At 47.2% G+C, this 22,583-nt stretch overlaps 2 protein-coding genes across 4 annotated transcripts in view; both read left to right on the forward strand.

Moving 5' to 3' along the window:
* The first annotated feature begins 5,171 nt into the window (after nucleotides 1-5,171).
* On the forward strand, nucleotides 5,172-12,893 carry Qars1 (glutaminyl-tRNA synthetase 1). The gene is made up of 24 exons (XM_052721175.1): nucleotides 5,172-5,603; nucleotides 5,795-5,942; nucleotides 6,298-6,407; nucleotides 6,558-6,633; nucleotides 6,858-6,922; nucleotides 7,544-7,597; nucleotides 7,740-7,800; nucleotides 8,139-8,210; nucleotides 8,325-8,410; nucleotides 8,574-8,660; nucleotides 9,559-9,658; nucleotides 9,774-9,852; nucleotides 9,941-10,049; nucleotides 10,148-10,278; nucleotides 10,393-10,485; nucleotides 10,733-10,870; nucleotides 10,949-11,036; nucleotides 11,120-11,263; nucleotides 11,366-11,470; nucleotides 11,651-11,743; nucleotides 11,865-11,992; nucleotides 12,086-12,152; nucleotides 12,226-12,351; nucleotides 12,754-12,893. Exons 1-24 carry the CDS (start codon nucleotides 5,487-5,489, stop codon nucleotides 12,802-12,804), a joined length of 2,328 nt encoding a protein of 775 aa, XP_052577135.1. The 5' UTR covers nucleotides 5,172-5,486; the 3' UTR covers nucleotides 12,805-12,893.
* Nucleotides 12,894-13,011: 118 nt separating this feature from the next.
* The window catches only part of Qrich1 (glutamine rich 1), a 40,947-nt gene continuing 31,375 nt past the window's right edge, over nucleotides 13,012-22,583 (forward strand). Inside the window, exons 1-2 of one of the 3 annotated variants that reach the window (XM_052721141.1) lie at nucleotides 13,012-14,154; nucleotides 15,626-15,685. The gene's annotated coding sequence lies outside the window, so the exon portion shown is untranslated. Of the gene's footprint in view, nucleotides 14,155-14,489; nucleotides 14,870-15,625; nucleotides 15,686-22,583 lie in introns of those variants that run through there. The other 2 variants (XM_052721162.1, XM_052721152.1) reach the window with 2 other exon arrangements.

Here is a 22,583-nt window from a genome sequence, read left to right on the forward strand (position 1 = left end):
TGTTGTGGCTCCCCCCACCCCCATGATCTGGTATATGTGTGTGTGTGTTAAAGATCCTGAAGTTCTCCGCTCTGAGGGGAGATAGGGTCACAGCTCATTTTCTCTGGGTCATTATAGAACTTTAATGGTTGCTATGACAGACTGCCTGCCAAAGCAGCTTCAGAAAGACAGGATTTGTTCAGGTTCGTAGTTGGAGGGTGCCGTTGTCATGGCAGAAACGGCATGATGCAATTGGTTTCACTGCCTCTGAAGCAGGAAGCAGGAAGCAGGAAGCAGGGAATGCTGGCGGCTCAGCACACTCTTCCTTTTATTCAGACCCTAGTCTAGGGAATGAATGGTGCTGTCCACACTTAGGTGAGTCTCCTAGGCGATTCTAGATTCCAGGTGTGCCCAGTTGACAGTGTTAACCATCACAGTCATGAAGGTCCCCTGCCCCATCATCTCCCTGGAGGCTGCCTGCTCCCTGACAATCCATTGGTTCTGGCTCCCATGTTGAAGTGGCTGTGATTGGCATTAGTTAAGATTGTAGGGCATCCAAGGAGAGAGTAGTACCCGTGAAACTCTAGAGCTGATAACATGGGTTAAAAGGTGAAAACCCAGTCGGGCAGTGGAGGCAATCACCTTTAATCCAGCACTCAGGAGACGGAGGCAGGCAGATCTCTGTGAGTTCAAGGCCAGCCTGGTCTACAGAGTGAATTCCAGAACAGCCAGGGCTACACAGGGAAACCCTGTCTCAAAAAAACAACAAGCAAAAAAGTGCAAACCCCAGAGCAGCCTGGGGATAACCAAGCAGCAGGGGTAGAGACTACCTGCAGGGAAGGGAAGCCCCTGGGGAGCTCTCCCTTTTTTCTTCCCAAGCCTCTGCAGTTTAAAAACACCTGAATCCCTTGAGAGAAAAAATCCTGCTCTGAGGGTTGGGGATTTAACTCAGTGGTAGAGCTCCTGCCTAGCAAGCGCAAGGCACTGGGTTAAGGCACTGGGTTCGATCCTTGGCTCCAAAAAAAAAAAAAAAAAAAAAAGGACCTGGGACAGTCTTACTCAGCTTCCCACTCTGGAGGGGTTCTGGGCTCTCAGGCCATGGCTTTTGGCAGTTGCCCAAGGCTACTCACCCATAGGTCAGCAAGCGTACCTAGCTTCAGGGTCTCTGCACCCTTGTACAGTTTCTTCCAGTACCAGGGGTTTGTGTAGTCAAGTGCTCTACCCCTGAGCTAAGTCACAACTCCTGTACAAACACAAGGAACCTTGCTTCTGTCTGGATCGCACTGCCCCTCTGTAACTCCGATGACTTGAGAATAGAATAGGCCTTTTTAGGGAATGGTGGGGAGCAAGGCTGGGGAGATGGCTCAGTGGTTAAGTGCTTGCTTGCCAGACTTTCAGAGGATCGAGTTTGATCTCCACACCTACGTGTTAGGCAGCTCAGAGAATCTGACCCTCTGTCCTGCTTGGTCACCTGCATTCCCACTTTCCACCCCCAACCCTGCATGCAGTTACACCTCGAGAAACCAGAAGTAGAAAGACAGAGGCCGACGGTGGTGGATGGAGCCGGCAGCATCTTCAGGCCCACAGAGCCAATTACGTGAAACTCAGCACGCAGATCTTACTAGTCCTCCCCTTCAGAGTTGGGAGTTAGGGGTAGCAGGGAGCTACCGGAGAACCCTAACCACATGCTCACTATTGGCTTTTTCCAGTGGGTACACACTATGAAAAGGCCATGTGGTGGTGTTGGCTTTGTTGGCTGGGTGAGGGACCTAGTAGAAATGGAAATGCTAAACTGTGTTGGTCCTGTCAGCCGTGACTGCTGGAGGCCCTGGTAGGTATGGACTGAATAACAGGATTGTGTTAGGTCTTAAGTGTGTGCAGCACTGTTACTGTGGAGCCCACGACGCTGCCATTCTGTGGCCTCTGATACCTGTATGCTCTCAGTCTATGCCATTTAGACTTGTTTATGGACCCGGCTGCCCCCGTGCTCTGATGGGTTTTGCTGGCTGCTACCTAGCTTTTCTTTCTTTCTTTTTAATTATTTATTTTTATTTTATGTACATTTGTGTTTTGCCTTCGTGTATATCTAAATGAGGGTGTCAAAGGATCCCCTGGAACAGGAGCTACAGACAGTTGTGAGCTGCCATGTGGGTGCTGGGAATTGAACCCAGGTCCTCTGGAAGAGCAGCAGCGATCCTAACTACTGAGAAATCTCTCCAGCCCCTACCTAGCTTTTCTACTTGGTTATTTTTCTTGGATGAGGTACTCCTGCAGGAAGGGCACCATACAGTCCAGGGCAATATAGCTGCTTCTCATGTTTGTCCTAAGTCATGGTTCCTGAGGTCCTGGTTAAACATCCTGTTATCACCTGTCACTGTGACATGGCACTGGCACAGCTAATATCTCATGCTGTTACACTAAACTGTTGAACCCACGGGTGTCATGAGGAGTCTAGGTAAAGGAGTGCAGGTCTTGACCCTATTCAGGAGGCCATTGCCAGACCTGCAGGGCTCAGTGATGGTGACAACTGAGTTGTAATGGTAATCCTCAGGGTGGCATCAGCTACTGAAGAAACATTAGCAGTGGCAGGTTTTTTTTTTTTTTTTTTTTCAGAGCTGAGGACTGAACCCAGGGCCTTGCGCTTGCTAGGCAAGCGCTCTACCACTGAGCTAAATCCCCAACCCCTTGTGTTTTTTTTTTTGTTTGTTTGTTTTTGTTTTGAGACAGGGTCTTGCTGTGCAGTTGAGGCTGGCCTCAAACTCATGGCAATTCTGCCTCAGCCTCTTAAATGCTAGGATAACTGGCATATACTACCATACTTGGCAAGGTGTGGCTCTGCTCACTGTGGGCACCTTTGTGTTGTGTTGGCTGGGATTCTGCAGCTGCAGACTAGTCACAGTGCTGGAGCCTGCCTATGGTACCACTGTCCTACATCATTTCTCCAACTCCCAAACCTGCCCTTCCACATGAATGCACTCTAGGGGGAGGTAGCGGCCTCAAGATACAGGATTGAGTCTGGATAGTGGTTTAACATGTGGCTCTGGAGAGAACCTAGCAAGATAGTCATTATGTGAGACCCATATGTAAACTCAGACATGAAGCTTGGTCATTGGTGGGATGTCAGCACAAAGCAGGTCACAGGATATGGTTACAGCCTTGTTAGACTCCTGCCTAGTCCAGAAGAACATCAAGGCTTCCAATAGCCTGAACTCCAGTTCTGAATTTGGGATTTTTTTTTTTTTTTTTGGTTTTTCGAGACAGGGTTTCTCTGTGTAGCTTTGCGCCTTTCCTGGGACTCACTTGGTAGCCCAGGCTGGCCTCGAACTCACAGAGATCCGCCTGGCTCTGCCTCCCGAGTGCTGGGATTAAAGGCGTGCACCACCACCACCGCCGCCCTGGCTGGGGAATTTCTTTACCATTTTACTAACAGCAGCATGAAGAACTACTTGTGTGTTTTATCTTAGTCAGCAAATCTTGGAAGTTTGAAGACTGGAGAACTGCAAGCACTATAGCCAGAACCAGGATTAGCCCCTCTCTGTTTCACACTGTCCCTACAGTAAAAGTCCTAAGGAAGCTGGGGCGTGGTGGCACACGCCTTAAATCCCAGCACTCGGGAGGCAGAGGCAGGCAGAATTCAATGAGTTCAAGGCCAGCCTGGTCTACAGAGCAAGTTCCAGGACAGCCAGAGCTACACAGAGAAACCCTGTCTCAACAGAAAAAAAAAAAAAAAAGAAGAAGAAGAAAAAGCTTGTGCGTTGTGGTTTGTTTGCCTTTGTGTGATATTTGCCTGCTCTGAAATGGTCTAGTGGCACTAGACTTTAAAGTTCGGTTTAGTTTAAAATTTTAGTTTAAAAAACAACCCTGTGTTGCCCAGGCTGGCCTTTAAGTTACTATCCTTGCCTTAGTTTCCAGGGGCAGCTTAGATTACAGGTGTAGGCCACTGCACGGGACCTGGCACAAGAGTTTTCTTTCTTCCTTTTTAAAATAGAGTCTTTTATTTTTAATATTGTTTTTCATTTAAAATTTTATTTTATGTATATGGATATTTTGCCTGTATGTGCATCTGCCCACCACTTTCGTGCTGGTGCCTGTGGAGGTCAGAAGAGGGCATTAGATCCCCTGCAACTGGAAACATAGATGGTTGAATAGTTATGTGGGTGCTGGGAATTGAACCCAGGTTTTTTTGGAAGAACAGCCAGTGCTCTTCTTTTTTTTTTTTTTTTTTTTTGGTTTTTCGAGACAGGGTTTCTCTGTGTAGCTTTGCGCCTTTCCTGGAACTCACTTGGTAGTCCAGGCTGGCCTCAAACTCACAGAGATCCGCCTGCCTCTGCCTCCCGAGTGCTGGGATTAAAGGCGTGCGCCACCACCGCCCGGCCCCAGTGCTCTTCTTAACTTCTGAGACAGTTAGGAGTATCCAGCTCCCAGAATATCTTTTATTTATTCCTTGACAATTTCATATATATAAACAAAGTGTCTTTTTTGTTTTCTCTTCTTTTTTTTTTTTTTTTTGAGACAGTTTCAACTATGTAGCCCTGCTTGGCCTTGAACTCACACGGATTCCACCTGCCTCTGCTCCTGGGATTAAAGGTGTGTGCGGCCTCTCCTAGCAACAAAGTATCCCACTCCCTCCTTTTATTATCCTTAGGAACCTCAACACCCTCTGTTGTTTTGGTAACCCACTTGATTCAATCAGTGCTGCCTGCGGCATGTTTTGTTGGCCTGAGATTTTAAAGCAATCACAGAACTATCTATGAAGTCGCGCCTGGTCTTTCTTTCCTTCCCCTCTCCTTGCTGTGTCCCAGTAGGCACCTAAAAAGTGCCAGGTTAGCCGGGCGGTGGTGGCGCACGCCTTTAATCCCAGCACTCGGGAGGCAGAGCCAGGCGGATCTCTGTGAGTTCGAGGACAGCCTGGTCTCCAAAGCGAGTTCCAGGAAAGGCGCAAAGCTACACAGAGAAACCCTGTCTCGAAAAACCAAAAAAAAAAAAAAAAAAAAAAAAAAAAAGTGCCAGGTTAGGTGGCCCCAAATAGGCCATTTTACACATTTTCTGCAGTGATCTGGACCGGGAAAATCTGGAATTCATTTTGTCATCTGTTTCCATGACAACTCAAAAGCTGTGACGTTGAAAAACGCGACCGGAACTCACTTTTGCTCTCCGAGAACAGGATGGGGTTGGATTCCTAGGGCGGAGTGAGAAGTGGCTAAGGCTGAGTCTGCTTTGTTTCTAAACACTTTCACTCTACACGCCCGAGGCACATTTCTAAAATCGCGTGGACTCCACCCTGCCAGCTGCCTACAGCCAGAGAGGCGGAAACCAACTGCCCGGAAAAGCCGGTCCGGGCGCTCTCCGGCTCTTAAATGGCGTTGACTAGCTGGCGGGCCCCGCCCCTCTCTCTGAGAAAGGCCACTATTGGGTCTCTTCCAGGCTTCTTATTCTGATTGGTTAGTGAGCGAAGGTCGCTGTGCAGACGCGGCCTAAAGTTTCTTTTGGTTTCCGGTGTCTCTGCTATGGCTACTCCGGATTCCCTGACGTTGTTCACCGGCCTCGGCCTGAGCGAAAACAAGGCGCGCGAGACGCTCAAGAACGCGGCTCTGAGCACTCAGCTGCGGGAGGCGGCGACCCAGGTGCGAGTCCCTTTCCCCATGACCTCAGCTGCCTCTTGTGCTCCAAAGCAACGTGGGACTGGGTCCAGATCTTGATTTGCTCCGGGTTTCCCGCTGTTGCATGTGGGAAGAGGAAACTAAGCTTCACAGTAAAGTGATTCATCCTAACTCTCTTGGGCATGGGGCTTTTTTCCTGATCCCTCTGACTCCAGGCGCAGCGGACTCTGGGCTCTGCCATTGACAAGGCTACCGGGACTCTGCTGTATGGCTTGGCCTCCCGACTCAGGGATACCCGGCGTCTTTCTTTCCTTGTGAGCTATATAGCCAATAAGAAGATCCACACTGAGCTCCAGCTGAGCGGTGAGACCCCTGCCTGTATTACCAGTTCCACCTTCCATCCCTCCCTTCAGCCAAGTCTCCTGTTTGTTTTTTCTGTCAAGTTCCCCAGTTGCTTTCTGGATATCAGGTTCTGGACAGGCACTGGGGCATGGAGGGGGAGACCCTTGGTATTGCTAGGAGAATTATCACAACGAGAGGCCTGCTTCAGAACACATGCCTCTCTTTCCTGTAGCCTTAGGACTTCTTTCCAATGGTGCCAGGGCTTAACCTCTTAGGCATCCACGTAGCCAAAATAGTTGAAGTTACATGGCATTAAGGCTCTATGTATTTATCCACTTCTTGGAGCTGAGATGTCCAATTGCCTTTCCTTTTTTAGCTGCTCTTGAATATGTGCGGAGTCATCCCCTGGATCCCATCGATACTGAGGACTTCGAGCAGGAATGTGGTGTGGGTGTGGTGGTGACACCAGAACAGATTGAGGAAGCTGTAAGTTCTTTCCCCCAGGCTTCAGATGTCTCCTAGTTGTGGCCCTGGAAAAGTGCTGTAGCTTCTCTACCCAGACCTAGAGCAAGAGCGCGGGTATCCAGAATGTTTCAGAAGAGGCATTCCTGAACCATATGGTTTGGCTTTCTGCAGGTGGAGGCCACCATAAATAGGCATCGTTCCCAGCTCCTGGTGGAACGATACCGTTTCAACATGGGGCTGTTGATGGGTGAGTGGAATCTGGGCAGGGAGTTACTTAGAGGTTGAGCATTCTGGTTGTGCCTTCTAATCTGTACATTTATGAGAGGGAGGTGGGAGGGTGAGCAAGGAACACTTTAAATGTTCTGACTGGGCCAAGGTTCTGATTCCTGTGTCAGCTAGGACTTCCTTGAGGAGGAGGGGAAGAAGTAGCCCCTTTTGCCTCCCTGCAGCTTCTTGTGCCCATACTCTTAGGAGAGGCTCGGGCAGCACTCAGATGGGCAGATGGCAAAATGATCAAGCACGAAGTGGATATGCAGGTGGGTACCTCCCTAAGCTGAAGCTAGAACCCACTGAGGGCTAAAGAGGAAGGAGACCCTGTTCTTAATCTGACAGAGATAGTAGAGCCCAGTGTGGAGTGGGGGGTAGTACCTGACTTGGGCCTCAGAGTTAGGATGAATCACTTTCTGTGAAGCTCGGTTTAAGCTCGGTTTCCTCTTCCCACAAATGGGTGATGTGGCCTTCATCTTGATACGCTGGCAAAGTATCACAAGATGATGACGACTGAGGTAGACTGTTTTTCTTGATGCTGGGCCCACATTATTTCTCTGTAGATGGCAACGTTTGTTACCTGGGCCCAGGATAAGCCCTCAGAAAGGAAAAGCATTCAAGGCTAGTAGAAACGCATGAGGAAGCCTCGTGGGCAGAGGCAGGCAGGTCTTTATGAGTTCAAGGATAACCTGGTCTACATAGTGAGTTCCAGGCTAGCTAAGGCTACATAATGAGACCCTGTCTCAAATAACAAGAAAAGAAACACATGAAGAGATAAGGTGAGATGGACTAGATAGGCTCTCGTGGTGCTGGCAGAGAGGCAGGAAGGGCTCCATCAGGAGGTTCTTGAGAGAGGACACTGTCTACTCTTGACTCTGATATCCGCTCAGGTCCTCCACCTTCTGGGTCCCAAGATGGAAGCCGATCTGGAGAAGAAGCCCAAGGTGAGGCTGGGCGCTGCTCAGGATCCCTGTGGGTGAAGTAGAAATATTGTGAGACCTACGGCTGGAGAAGGGGTTGCCTGAATCTGTTCATCAGCAGGTCTTGCCCAAAGAGAGTCTGATGTGATTTCTATGCTTCTCTTAGGCGGCAAAGGCCCGGCTGGAAGAAACAGACCGGAAGACAGCAAAAGTTGTGGTGGAGAATGGTGAGAAGCCGGAGTGAGGCTCCTGGTATATTCAGCTTCTGACTTCCGGACATTCTGTCTGAGGGACCTTACAGCACAGGCTTCTCAGGCCCTCATCTTTATTTATCTACCTGTTTTTCTCAAGACTGGGATTCCTGGAGTTTCCTTTGTTCCCTTTGCCCAGAGACTGGCCTTAGAGACCTGAGGAGTTTGGCTCTATAGCTCTTGTCTCTGGGAATTGGAGAAGAGGGGCCTGTTCAGATCTGGTTTCAGGGTGTTGATAGCAGCCATGGATATTTTTCTGAGCTGGGTATGGTAGTTATATCTAGTAGGCAGGGTTCTTGATTTCTTCCCTGTAGGTGAGGTTGCTGGCCAGGCCTTGTCTCTAATGGAGCAGCTCCGGGGGGAGGCCCTTAAGTTTCATAAACCAGGTAAGGGAGTACTTTGAAACTCTGGGGTGGGCTGGTGATTAGCATTACAGCCAGGTTTGTAGTCAGGATCCTTGGCTGCCAGCCTGGTCATCAGATTTGTTCTGCTCCTGGCAGGTGAAAACTACAAGACTCCAGGCTATGTGACCACTCCGCATACTATGGATCTGCTGAAGCAGCACCTAGAGATCACTGGAGGACAGGTGTGTAGGGATGGGGCCAAGCAAACACTGGCTTATGTGCCTAAGCTGCCTCTCTCCTGCCTCATCTCACCTATCACCATGACCTCCTTAGGAAAGAGCATCTGTTTCTGCAGGGTGGTCTGAGCTCTGATCTCATTTCCTCTATCCCATTCCCTTCACTCAGGTACGAACGCGGTTCCCCCCAGAGCCCAATGGAATCCTGCATATTGGACATGCCAAAGCCATCAATTTCAACTTTGGCTATGCCAAGGTAAGTATGTGTCTCTGTCTCTGGCAAGTAATATGATCATTGGCTGCTCCCATGACTGGATTCCAGAAAGACATAGTTCTGTTTTGCCTTTTGTAGCTGATGACAGAGGCCATAGAGGGAAACCATATGTAAGAGTTATCCTCAGGAAATGGTGAACTAAAATGGTTCTTTAGATAGGGATTTACTGCATATTCTGGCTGGCTTTGAAATCATAGAGATTGCCTGCCTCTGCTTCTCAAGTGCTAGGATTAAAGGTATTTACCACTATGTCCTGTGAATGATGAATTTCTTGAATAGCTTTTACTTAACTTTTAAATTTTTTAGTGTGGGCCATCAAAAGAAGACATTAATTAAAAAAAATATTCTTCAGGCTGGGAGGTGGTGGCACACACCTTCCACCCCAGCACTCAGGAGGCAGAGGAAGGCAGATCTCTGAGTTTGAGGCCAGCCTGGTCTACAGAGTGAGTTCCAGGACAGCCAGGGCAATTGCAGATGTGTATACACACACCTGCACTTGGGCATGCTTCCAGGACAGCCAGGGCAATTGCGGATGTGTGTACACACACCTGCACGTGTTGTGCATGCTTCCAGGACAGCCAGGGCAATTGCGGATGTGTGTACACACACCTGCACTTGTGCATGCACTCATGCACACTCATGCTGTTGCACATTGGTGGACATCAAAGAAAAAACTGAGAGTTGGTTCTTTCCATCATGATTTTTCAGATCACACTCAGGTCCTACGGCTTGTGTAGCAACTGCTTTGATCTGCTGAACTCTCTCCCTGGCTGTACTTTATATTTCGATAAGCTTGAGCTCTGACAACGTCTGAGTTTGATGATGTGGACTATAGGGCTGATGGATATGTAGGAGCTCACAGATGCTCCCACTCTTCCAGGCCAACAATGGTATCTGTTTTCTGCGCTTTGATGACACCAACCCTGAGAAGGAAGAAGCAAAATTCTTCACTGCTATTTATGACATGGTGACTTGGCTGGGTATGGATTGGTGAGGCCTGGGCAGGGCTGGCGGTGAGTGGACCTCTCTGTGGGCCATGGCTTTGCCAGTTAGTGTTTCTTGCTGGCTGCTCATACTATGACTCTACTGCCCCAGGTTATACACCTTACAAAGTGACGTATGCCTCTGACTATTTTGACCAGCTGTATGCCTGGGCTGTGGAACTCATCCACAGGTGAGGCCAGGCCCACCCATAATGTTGAGCCAGGTAAGCTGACTACTAGGTCAGAGGCCACCTGCACATTCATATCCCTTTTTCACAGGGGTCAAGCTTATGTGTGTCACCAGAGAGTAGAGGAGCTCAAAGGCCACAACTCTTTGCCTTCACCATGGAGGGAGCGTCCTATTGAGGAGTCACTGCTGCTCTTTGAGGTGACATCTCAGAAGGGCGGCTTGGTTTGGGTAGGCCAGTGTGCTAAGGATGAGATGCTCTTGTGTTTAGAGCTAGGCTGAGCTCTTGTTCTCCTCAGGCAATGCGCAAGGGCAAGTTTGCAGAAGGTGAGGCGACACTTCGAATGAAGTTGGTGATGGAGGATGGCAAGATGGACCCTGTGGCATATCGAGTCAAGTATACACCACACCATCGCACAGGGGAGAAATGGTACATATTGGCATGGGGAGGGGTGGTGAGGTAGCAGGGCTGTGGATTAGAGCAATAGCCAATGGGATAGGGCAGAGGGACTGGCTGGTGGGGTCTACTGCCTATGTTCCACAGGTGCATCTATCCCACCTACGACTACACACACTGTCTTTGTGACTCCATTGAGCACATCACCCACTCACTGTGTACCAAGGAATTCCAGGCTCGGTGAGGAGGCTGAGGTTATGGGGTGGGTAGGGTCAGGGGGATTCCTTTTTGTTTAGAGTGTGTCTATGCATGTGAGTGAGTGTGTGCTCCTTTCACTAAGTAGGTTCCAGGGATACAACTCGGCTCTTCAGACTTGGCATTAAGTGTTTTTCCCCCGCTGCTTCCTCTCGATTGCCTCTAGTGCCTTTTCTGTGGTCTCTCCCTGGCTGCACAGGTGGCCAGTTCTAACCCTACTCTTCCATCCTAGACGGTCTTCCTACTTTTGGTTATGTAATGCGCTGGATGTCTATTGCCCTGTTCAGTGGGAATATGGCCGTCTCAACTTGCACTATGCTGTTGTCTCAAAGCGGAAGATTCTCCAGCTTGTAGCAGCTGGTGCTGTTCGGTAGGTATGGACCCTGGGTTCGCTAAGGTTGTAGGACTTGTGCTGTTTAAGGTCTTTTGACCATCCTCTTATTCATAGGGACTGGGACGATCCACGGCTCTTCACACTTACAGCCCTACGACGCCGAGGTTTTCCACCTGAGGCCATCAATAACTTCTGTGCTCGGGTATAATCCAGTAGACTGAGTGGGCAGAAACAGGCCAAGTGTGGCTTTGTGGTGTGGCTATGACTGATGAGTTTTCCTGACAGGTGGGGGTGACAGTGGCACAGACCACAATGGAACCACATCTTCTGGAAGCCTGCGTGCGTGATGTACTGAATGACACAGCTCCACGAGCCATGGCTGTGCTGGAGCCGCTACAAGTTGTCATCACTAACTTTCCTGCTCCTAAGGTGGGCCTACCTCAGTGTGTGTGTGAGTGCATGGGTACATACATGCCTGGGCATGGGGGTCCTAGTAGCTGGGATGACTCAGATACCTATCTCCTGCTACAGCCCTTGGACATCCAAGTGCCCAATTTCCCAGCTGATGAGACCAAGGGCTTCCATCAGGTCCCTTTTGCTTCCACTATCTTCATTGAGAGAACTGACTTTAAGGAGGTAAAGAGGGGTTTACTAGTATGTCTGTTTTGAGGTGTCTTTTAGTACCCTCATCCTTTCTGTACGTCCATGTCCTTCCTGCTTTACCGTGAACCAGTCCCTGACAGACATGGGGTTGGGAGAAGCCTTGCATTGCCTGATGTTTGCAGCTTCTGTAACTTCCATGCTCCTTTTCTCTAGGAGTCAGAACCAGGCTATAAGCGCCTGGCCTTGGGCCAGCCCGTGGGCCTGAGACACACTGGCTACGTCATCGAACTGCAGCGTGTTGTCAAGGTAAGAGGCAGCTGCAGTCTTTCCGGACAGTGCCTGCTCGGGTCAAGCCCTGTGTGTACTGTGCATAGCCAACAGTCTTAGTGTTGGTTCCCTGGGCTGGTTGCATCTTCCTCCCTTCTAGGGCTCTAGTGGCTGTGTGGAATGCTTGGAGGTGACTTGTAGAAGAGCTGATTCTGGAGAGAAGCCCAAGGCCTTTATTCACTGGGTGTCACAGCCTCTGGTGTGTGAGATTCGCCTCTATGAGCGACTGTGAGTGAACATAACTGGCATTGGGGCAGTCACAAGATGGAAACTGCATGCTGTGGCTCTCCAGCTGGGGCCTGATTTTCACTCTGGTCACAGATTCCAGCACAAGAACCCCGAAGACCCTGTTGAAGTGCCTGGTGGATTCCTAAGTGACCTGAACCCGGTAGGCTCATGGAGTGTGAGTCGAGGGTGGTGGGCCTCTGAGCTGTATAGCTACTTGAATTCCCTGTCTGCAGGCATCGTTACAAGTGGTGGAAGGAGCATTAGTGGACCGCTCTGTGGCTTTGGCAAAGCCCTTGGACAAGTTTCAGTTTGAGCGCCTTGGATACTTCTCTGTTGACCCAGATAGCCAACAAGGACAGGTGCATAACTTGACCCAGCTACACCTTTCTGCAGTACTGATGTTGGCAGCTGTTCACTGTAATAAACACTCCCTACATTCCCTTAGCTTTCCCCAGTTAAGGGATGGGTATTCATGGATTACTTTTGAGGAAACTGGTTCAGAGGGTTAGGGTTAGGTCACACAATTTTATAGAGCACACAATTTTATAGAGATCCTAATTTTTTTACTCTTCAAAGTAGCATGTATGCTTAGAGGTTATCATAATCCTCATGAAACTAAGACACAGCACAGTCATCTAGTTCTATATCCAATATTACAGAGTTATGAGAACCATGATGTTCTGTCCCTTGATGACCTCCTTGGTGGGAGGGAGAGGAAGGGGCCTGGTTCTGGGCTGTTGGTCATTTTTCTTGCCTTTCAGCTTATCTTCAACCGAACTGTCACACTGAAGGAAGATCCAGGAAAAGTGTGAACTGAAAACATGTGAACCTACCTCATCCTGGAGGCTGGGGGTACCCTCACCACCCCATACTCCATTTCAATAAAGAATAACTAAATCTCCATGGAGTCTGTGTTGTTTGCTTTTCTAGTATTTGAGCACCCTGAAGACATGCTGTGTGACACTGGTAGTCCGAAAGAATGGGCTTCCCCAGAACTGGGGTAGGGACAAAACCACTAGTGTACTTCTTGGTTCTCAAAGGCAGGCCCATGGCTGGGATTAGATCTAAGGGCCCTGGAGATGCTGCTCCACAGTTACCAGCCCTATGGAGAGGTTTAGGTTTGTGTCTGTGGGGCCAGGCAGATCAAGAGAGGCATGATCCCCAGTATGATCATTCAGAAAAAAAAAACAACAAAACTGTCTACTGCTCAAGCAAAGTGAGACATGCTGTTGTGGCTCTAAGCTTAGAAACCCAAGCAGTCTCCCTGGATGCCTACAGTGCTGAGGTTCCTGACCAAGCTGCACTTTAGGTTGACCCCATCTCAGAAAATGACTTCTGAGGAGTCTGGAGACTGGAGAGTTTGCCAGGACAAGAACACGTGCAGAAGGCCGAAAGCCCGACCAGGCTGATGGCTCCCTGGGTTGAAGTGAGCTGCTGCTGAGGCTGTAGGTGAGTGCCTGCAGCTTTAAAAGCCTTCCACATTTTCCCTGTATACAAACACTCACTACCCAAGGCCCGCTTTAAGGTGGACCTGACTGCGGTAGCTGATCTCTGACGGTAGCTGATGGCGAGCATTCCAGAAGCGGTTTTCTCCAGAGTCTCAGCAACTCCGAGCATTTCCCAGATGTGGTACAAATGTTAAGTCTGGGCCCAGCTGAGGGGTTTGGGGGGGGCCACCTTAACCACGAGGCCGAGGTAGGCCGGGCCACGCCTCGCGAAGAGCTGTGCAGCTAGGGGAGGCGCAAGCGGGACGCCGTAGGTGGGTTTAAGAAGCACGCCTCCAGACCTCGGGCAGGAGCAAAATAACCCCGGGGTACTGAACCCCGGGCCTAGGCTCCTCCCCGCCACGGAGGGGCGTCCATGGGCGTGGCGCTCCTTTCAACAACCAGGGATCCACTCTTCAGTTCCACCAGCCTCCCTTTCAGTCAGAAGCGTTCCCTTTAAGCCTGACCGGCAGCTCTCGCGGGATCCGACGCTTCGATTCTCGCGAGAGGGGCACTCAGCTCCCATTGGTTGTGAGGGTTGAATGTAAGATGGCGCCCAGGGAGCTGTGAGGAGAAAATCCTGTCGGTCTTGGAGCAGCGACGGCAGAACCGAGGCCCCGGGCGGTGAAGCGGGGCCGGCGGGCAGAGCGGAGGCAGCGGCGGCGGTGGCGTCGCCGGGTGAGGGCTCCGGTGGGGGCGGGGATGCAGCCAGGCTGTGGGGCTCGGGCAACAGGCCCACTCCACACAACGGCGGGCGGGCGGGCGGGGGCGGGCGGACCGCTGCCGCTGGGCCCAGGCGACCTCGGGGCGGCCCGGGAACGGAGAGCGTCCCTCGGCCCGCGTGCCTCCGCCCCGCGGGTGGGGGAGGGGCGGGCCTGGGATCGGGGTGGGCGCGGCGCACGAGGGCGCGCAGCGGCGGGCGCGCGCACGAGCGTGTGTTGTGTTGTTTTTTTTTTTTTTTTTAACCCCGCGGTAACGCGCGCGCTGTGCGGTCCTCCCATTGCGCGTAGCCGCTCGACGTGCGCGTTCCCGTTGGCTCTCAGCTGTGGCCCGTGGGCTAGAGCGGCTTCCGGGGCGCGCGCCTGTCCGCGACCCCCGGTTTTGCGGCGCGCGCCCTGCTGTTGGTGGGTCGTGCTGTCCCGAGTGCGCGCAGACGCCCCTTCTGCGCGGAGGGCCGGCAGCCCGGCGGACGGCCGACTTGCTTCGAGGGGGAACGTGGAGGGTTGTTGGGCCCTTCCCGCTCCGGTGACGTCCCGGGCAGCGGTGGCCTAGGTCTGCAGAGAAACCTAGCGGCTTTGCTGTCTGGCTTGCGGCTCCGCTCTTCTGTGAGGCAGACAGAAATTGCTCGTCCTAACTGAAGAATGCTGTTATTTAAGCGAGGCCCGTGTACTGGGTGGGTGCTTGGGGAGGGTGCTACCTTGCTTCGGAAACCGAGTTCTCTCGGCCAGAGAGGGCATTGGGTTCCCTTGGGTTTTTTCACCTTGTCCTGGTGCTTTGTGCCGAGGAGAGGTTAACATTACAAGGCCCTTCGTTAGTGCCTGCTTTTCTCCCATCAGAAACCAATTCGTCCATAAGCGCAGTTGATACACGTCACCGCTGCGCTCCGGAAAGAGATCTTCAAATGTGTATAGTACCAAACTCTCCGAGCTTTAAAATTCCGCTTTAAATCCTTAAATGTAGGCGCCCCCCCCCCCCCCCGCATGGGTGGGAGGGACTTGTTTTCTGTTCCGAATAAGGACCAGTTCTTAACGTTGATAAACTTGATCAATGATTTGCTTTTTTCTTTGTAATTTCTAAAGTATTCAGCAGAAATTTCTAAAATCTGCCCGTGTCACTATAAGAACCAAGTGACCTAAGTCCTTCTCAGCTTTTTTTTTTGTCCCAGCGCTGTGATCTGGTGTCAAGGAAATTCTAGGTTTGTGAAGAAGAAATATGCACCTCTTTTTTTAAACACAAAACATCTGTTAGTTTATTATACAGTTTCGGTCCATCAAGGTTGAGGAAAAGCAAGCTAAAAGGAGTAATAGTGGAAATCAAATTTGATAGTAATGTTTTTTTTTTTTTAATACACTGTATTTTTTTAAGAACAAAGTTAAAACTTAAAAAGAGGCTGAGGATGGAAGGAACTTCTTTGTTCTATCTTCTTCAGAATGTTAGAAGTCTTAAGAACTCAGGACAAGCAGCAGACATACATGCAACATGGTGACTGGTGAGTTAAAATCATTCATATGCTGGAAGTATGTGTGCAGTCCGTTACCCCCTTTCCCCCTCAGTAATATTGAAACTTTACAAATCCTGTCATTCATTCTTGGTGTTGTCTGCTAGAAACGTTAGCTACTAGAAAACTGCAGGTGGGAAACTGTTGCTTGGACAGTGGTCCCTTAAAATCTAAGTCACCCCAATGTGCAGGATCAACATTGCAAAGCATCAGCTAAGAACCTAAATGGTTTAAAAATAAAAACAAAAACTGTCAGGTTTATTGAGTTTATTTATAAACTTTTTATACCTTTTAAGCTTGCTTATTCTGGATTATCTTTTTTTTTTTTTATTTTTTATTTTTTTTCTTTAACAATGTTTCCATCAACTAATATTTACCTGGTAGATAACTTTCAGTCCTTTGGGATATTTTTCTACTCTAAGAACTTACACAGTTCCATATCTCCTTGAAAAAACTTATGTTGATGTTGTGTCTCCAAACAAAAGCTCAAAAAGTGGTTGAATTTTGCTGTGAATTTGAGTTACTTGAAAAAGTAAAAACAACACAAATCAAAGCCCAGTTAGGGACTTGGGTATGGCTGTCCTCCTTTATAGCAGCTTCAAAATCAAGGATGTCTTCCTGTAAGCTTGCATGCTTGTAGTCAGTAGAGGTTTGTACTTGATGTGCCGTGCTTCTTACTTCTCTGCTTTTTAAATGGCCATGCTTTATCTGTGACTGTTTGTGAGTTGGCCTCAGAATGAGGCGTTACTCAACAACTTTTCTTTGCCCGCCTGCATTTAGTTCCAGATGTAAGTCCTCTGAGCTTCAATATTTTCCTCTATAATTGATTGTGATTTCTGTTTTTGTTTTATTTTTATTATTTTGAACCTAGAGTCTTGCACATGCTAAGCATGCACTTTACCACTAAACTAACTTCTCTGGCTCTGGGTTGTGGTTTGTCTCATTAAACTGACTTGGCTGCATGAAGAAAAAGGAGTAAATTTTTGCTTTCTTCAAAGGGGAAAAGGAATGATTCTTTGGACCCACTTACTTAGAAAGCTGATCTTTTTCTCTTTGAGATAGGGTTTTAGGAGTTTTGGGCTGGCCTGAATTTTGTTGCTGTGGAGCATGATCTTGAACTTCTGATCCTCATGCCTCTGCCTCCCAGGTGCTGGATTATAAGTATGCTGCCACCAAACCCATGCTATGTGTGTTGGAGATCAAACCCTGGGCTTTGTACAGGCTAAACAAGCACACTACAACACCCTTCCTTAAGACTGAAATATTTATGTACTGTTTACAGATCAGATTAGTGTAACTACATCTAAGAAATAGAATGCCATCACCCCTGTATCTGTTCTTCCTCATAGCATCTCAGTTCTTGGAAACAGCTAAACTCAATCTCATTTTTTTTTTTTAATGTGTATGGGTGTTTTGTCTGCATATATGTCTGTGCACTATGTGCGTACAGTGCCCTCAGAACCAGAATAGGGTAGTGTGTTGGATCCTCTGGGACTGGAGTTCGAGGCAGTTGTCAGCTGATATTTGGGTTCAGGAATCAAACACAGGGCCTCTGGAAGAGCAGCCAATATGCTTCAGCTACTTTGAAACCGTCTCTTCAGCTTGATAATCTTGTCTTTTGTCTTCATATTTACCACCTTTGTATCCCTAAACATAGTTTTTTTTTTTTTTTTTTTTAAATCTTGTATATACGCACACTCACTGTTGCTTTATGATTATTATTAGACGGGGGTGTCACTGTGTACCTCTGGCTGTTCTGGAATTCACCATGTAGACCATGCTGGCTTTGAACTCAGGAAAAAGATACACCTGTCTCTGCCTCCTGTGCTTACTTTGTATCTTCTGCTTTTATCATTGTTTTTTATGTGTGCAGCTCTGGTAGTTGATGTCCATTTCTGTACTGTTTTGTTGATATTCCATAATTTTATATCCCATGCTGGCAAACATTAAATTACTTCTAGTTTATAGATATCAGTGCTCTTGTGAACATTTGGATGTATTTGGTTGTTATATACATTTAAGGTTAAGGTTGCTTGGTTTTATGGAAGGAATATTTTTGGGGGGGGGCAGTTTCTCTGTGTAATTTTGGTTCCTGTCTTGGAGCTTGCTCTGTAGCCCAGGCTGGCCTCGAACTCGCAGAGATCGCCTGGCTCTGCCTCCCGAGTGCTGGGATTAAAGGCGTGCTGCACCACCACCACCACCACCACCACCACCACCACCACCACCACGCCCGCTGGAAGGAATATTTTTAACTTTACTAGTCAATGTAAGTGGTTGTACCAATTTACAGCCCATCAGTATTTGATAAAAATATGGATTTTAAATTTTTGGTTGAAAATGTGTTTAAAAAATATAACCTTGATTATATATAATTTTGATGAAAATGCTCTTAAATCTGGGGTTTCTCAGTAAAGGTATTGGATGGATGAGTGTCCCCAGGCAAAAGTTTTTTTGACAAACTGTAGTGGGTTAGTACCTGTAAGTAGGTTTTCCACTCTGCTTTGATAGTAATCACTTACCTTATTTAGAGCAAATATAGCTAACTTTTAAAATTAGTCTTTTTTTAGCATGTGAAAATGCAATTTTTAAATCAGACTAAGCTGTGAGGAACCATTATTAGAGTAGGTACTTTGGAAGAGGTTTGGCTCTCAAGAAAGAGGCAACTTGGAAACTGAGGCAGCTCGGGCTATCTTCTCTTGGAAATTCAAAACTTCAAAAAACTTGACTAATCTAAAGGTGTCGAGTTATCTTGATTGTTGCAGTCAGTCACAGATTGAACTCCTTGTTATATACACTTTCCCCTCTTACTGCTGTACTTGACTAGTCAAATAAACCAACCCGAATAGGCGGAAATAAATGGCTCAAGAAGGGGTGAGTGTGGTGAGTACTAGAATCATTCTCATTCATTCTCTCTCTCTCTCTCTCTCTCTCTCTCTCTCTCTCTCTCTCTCTCTCTCTTTTGTTTTTTCAAGACAGGGTTTCTCTGTGTAACACCCTTAGCTGTCCTGAATCTCACTCTGTAGAACAGGCTGGCATCAAACTCACAGAGATCCGCCTGCCTCTGTCTTCTGAGTGCTGGGATTAAAGATACAGGCGTGCGCTGCCGCTGCCGCCGCCGCCGCCACCACCACCACCACCACCTGGCTAGAATCATCTCTTAATACCTAAATGGAAAAAAAGAAAAAGCACCCTTAGAAATGTTTTTTGAGAAGTCTTTTCCATGAGTATCATTGTATTCTAGTAATAAAATAGTAGTTTGTATGTTAACACAAGGCATTGTGTTAGTAACAACTCTACTAAACCAGGTAGAGTGGGGAGTGGGGCCGAAAACCAGCATAGAGAAAGGAAGTGTCTTGGATCCATTGGTGGGAGCTGTTTACAGACTCTGCCTACTAGGAGCTTTACTGTGTTTTCTCTTTTTCCATTGTAAATCTCACCTGATTTGCAGGTACTAGGGGTACTCAACATATTCCCAGAGCTTCTTGTTTTTTAGAAGCCTTATAATTAATTTCTTTCCTGCTTTTCACCTCTTCTTTGGCTTGGCACTAATTAGGAGTCTTTTGTCTCTGAGTGTTTAGTGTGTAGTTTATTATGGAGGCTTAGCTTTTGTGTCTTGTGAGTAGCATCTTGAAGATTTTAACACCCTTCATTATGTAAATTTTTGATGTTTGGTGATTTTGTTAGTTTTTTAGGAAAAACAAACTACTCACAAAAAGAATTGTGTTTGTCTTACTGTTGCATATAACACGGGGGTGGGTGGAGTGGGGGGGATGACTTGTTTAATTATTTTTCTTGTTAATGCAACTTATAAAGTAGAGCATTACACAGAAATGAACTTACATTTATCAGCTAATTGTTAGTGTTCTGATATTTTAGACTGTTTTTTTTCTCCTAATATATAACTAAACAATATTGGAACATGCAAGTAAAATTGTATTAGCTATCTTTTTGTTTTGTTTTGTATTTACATATCTAATGTATGTTTCTGTGTCATGAAATATTTTCAAAATTGCATGTGGCATTGGGGCAAGAAACACCTCCCTCATTCCATTTTTGACATACCTTATTCTTGGTTTAATTAAAAAAAATATTTTTGAGCCAGGCTAGTGTATCCCAGGCTTGCTTCAAACTTGCTATGTCGTCTAGGTTAACATATTTTCCAAAAATAGTTGTGGAGCCAGGCGGTAGTGGTGTACACCTTTAATCCCAGCACTCGGGAGGCAGAGGCAGACAAATCTCTGTAAGTTCAAGGCCAGCCTGGTCTATAGATTGAGTTCCAGAACAGCCAGGGCTATTACACAGAGAAACCTTGTCTCAAACCAAAGAAAAATATTGTGGTTATATAGATGGGTCAGTGGAGTCTCACTGAAAACTTAACACTTTTAGACAGGGTTTATCTGTGTATCCCTGGCTGTCCTGGAACTCACAAAGATCCATTTGCCTCTGCTTCCCAAATGTTGGGATTAAAGGTGGGCACCACTAAGCCTGGCTTACATTTTTTTTTTTAAGTACACCTAGGAGCTAAGGCTGTATCAGTGGTAGAGTACATACTTAGTATGTGCAAGGCCGTGGGTTTGATTCCCAGCCCCACTTAAAAAAAAATGCATTACAAGTGAATGATTATCTGCACTTAATGGTAGAGAGAGCTTCCCAGCACTCCCAACATTTCGGAAGCAGAGACAGATGGATCTTTGAGTTCTATGGCCAGCCTGGTGTACATAATGAGTTCCAGCTTTGTGTGTGTGTGTGTGTGTGTGTGTGTGTGTGTGTGTGTGTGTGTGTGTGTGTGTGTAGCACATGAACTCTTGGGGAAAATGTACTATAAGGTTTTGTCTTTTTGTTGTTTTGCAAAGCAGCGTTTGTGTATCAGGTTGAAGCTAGTTTGATGAACTTTTGTTTATTGGGATATTGTAGTGTGATGGATAATTGGAAGTTTGCAGGTTAGTTAAAAGGACAAGAAATGAAAACTAGCTGTGTTTTCTGTAAAAATTTGCAGGTTTGGAAAGTTATTTCAAATAACCTTTTATAGTAAAAATTTTAAGTTCTGTATTGGGGATGGCTCAACAAGTACAGGCACTTGTCACCAATCGTCTACAGTTGAGATCAATCCCCAGAAACCCAAATGATGGAGATCAAATCCCAATAGATTGTCCTCTGACCTCTACACACATGGGGATATATATACACACACAAATAAATGGGTTTTTGTTTTGTTTTGTTTTTTGAGACAGGGTTTCTCTGTGTAGCTTTGCACCTTTCCTTGAACTCACAGAGATCCACCTGCCTCTGCCTCCCAAGTGCTGGGATTAAAGGCATGTGCCACCACCGCCCGGCTTTTTTTGGGGGGGGGGTGTGGAGGGACAGGATTTCTCTGTATAGCAGCCTGGAACTGGACCAGACTGGCCTTGAACTCAAAGATCCTCCTGCCTCTGCCTCATGAGTGCTGGGATTAAACATGTGCACCACCACGCCCTCCTAGGTTTTGATTTTATAGACCCGTAGGGAGTTAGTCTAGAACATTGGGAGCTAATTCTCAAATGTTCATTGGCTCTTCCTTGAAACACCACATGGAGTTAGCTGATTGTAATTTTAGATTACTGCAGAGTTTTAGTTTTTACTAAAAAAAATTAGCTTTAGAAAATACTTATTTTTTATGTGTGGTTCAGCAGTGAAAATCATTGGTTGTTTTTTTAGAAGACCAGGTTCAGTTCCCAGCACCCACATTGTGGCTCACACTCTCCAGGCATTTCTCTATCATACATAAACTTAAAAAAACAAAACAAAAACAAAAAAAAAAAACAGAGCTGTTAATGAGTCTATATAGAGGCTTATAGCTATGAAAATGATCATTGCAGAATTTAAAGATGTGATTTGTATAATTGATTAGAGGATGAGGAGATACTCAAATGACTCAGCTCTTAGGTGGTAAATGTTTAAAATTTGTAAAGAATCAGAACAGCCAGGGAGTTGTAGCAAACACCTGTAATCCGTATTTCAGACACAGTTTGTGTTAATAGGGACTCCTTTTACTGTTTTTGTTCCTTTGCAACAAGGTCTTACTATGTAGCCTGGCTGGCTTCAAACTCATAGCAGATACTACTTATGTGCTTGGATTATGGATGTGTACTACTATTAATGCCTGGCTTCCATTTGCTTTTGTGTATATTCCTGTGTGTGTGTGTGTGTGTGTGTGTGTGTGTGTGTGTGTGTATAGACCAGAGGTTGGTGTAATGTGGTCTTCTGTAGCACGAATCTTAAAAGTTCTTATTAATAAAAACAAACCTGGAGCCAGGTATTGGGGTGAATGCTGAATGATCAGAGAAACAGAACAAGCCACAGCCACCTCACCTCGCCAATTCCTCAACTGATCCTCTTTCCTCAGACTGGAAGCCTCTAAGTCCTTATCCAAATGGATCTCAGCTGAACTGTGCTGCTCAAAAGCCTAAAAGCTTAACCAGCCTAGTTCCTGGTCCTCATGCCTTAATACCTTTCTGCTTCCTGCCATCACTTCCTGGGATTAAAGGCGTGAGTTACCATGCCTGGCTGTTTCCAGTGTGGCTTTGAACTCACAGAGATCCAGATGGATCTCTGCCTCTGGAATGCTAGGATTAAAGGCGTGTGCTACCACTGCCTAAGCTCTGTGTTTAATATTATGGCTGTTGTTTTCTCTGACCCCCAGATAAGTTTATTGGGGTGCACAATATATCAACCACAGTCTTTCTTACTTTCTTATTCCCTCCCCCCCAGACAGGGTTTTCTGTGTAGTTTTGGTACCTGTCCTGGATTTCACTCTGTAGATAGAGATCTGCCTGCCTCTGCCTCCCGAGTGCTGGGATTAAAGGCATTGTGCCACCACTGCCCAGTTTCCACCTTATTTTTTGAGATAGGA

This window comes from Peromyscus californicus, unplaced genomic scaffold (genome assembly GCF_007827085.1).
Source record: "Peromyscus californicus insignis strain IS unplaced genomic scaffold, ASM782708v3 Scaffold_11__1_contigs__length_118956290, whole genome shotgun sequence".
Classification (NCBI taxonomy): Eukaryota; Metazoa; Chordata; class Mammalia; order Rodentia; family Cricetidae; genus Peromyscus; species Peromyscus californicus.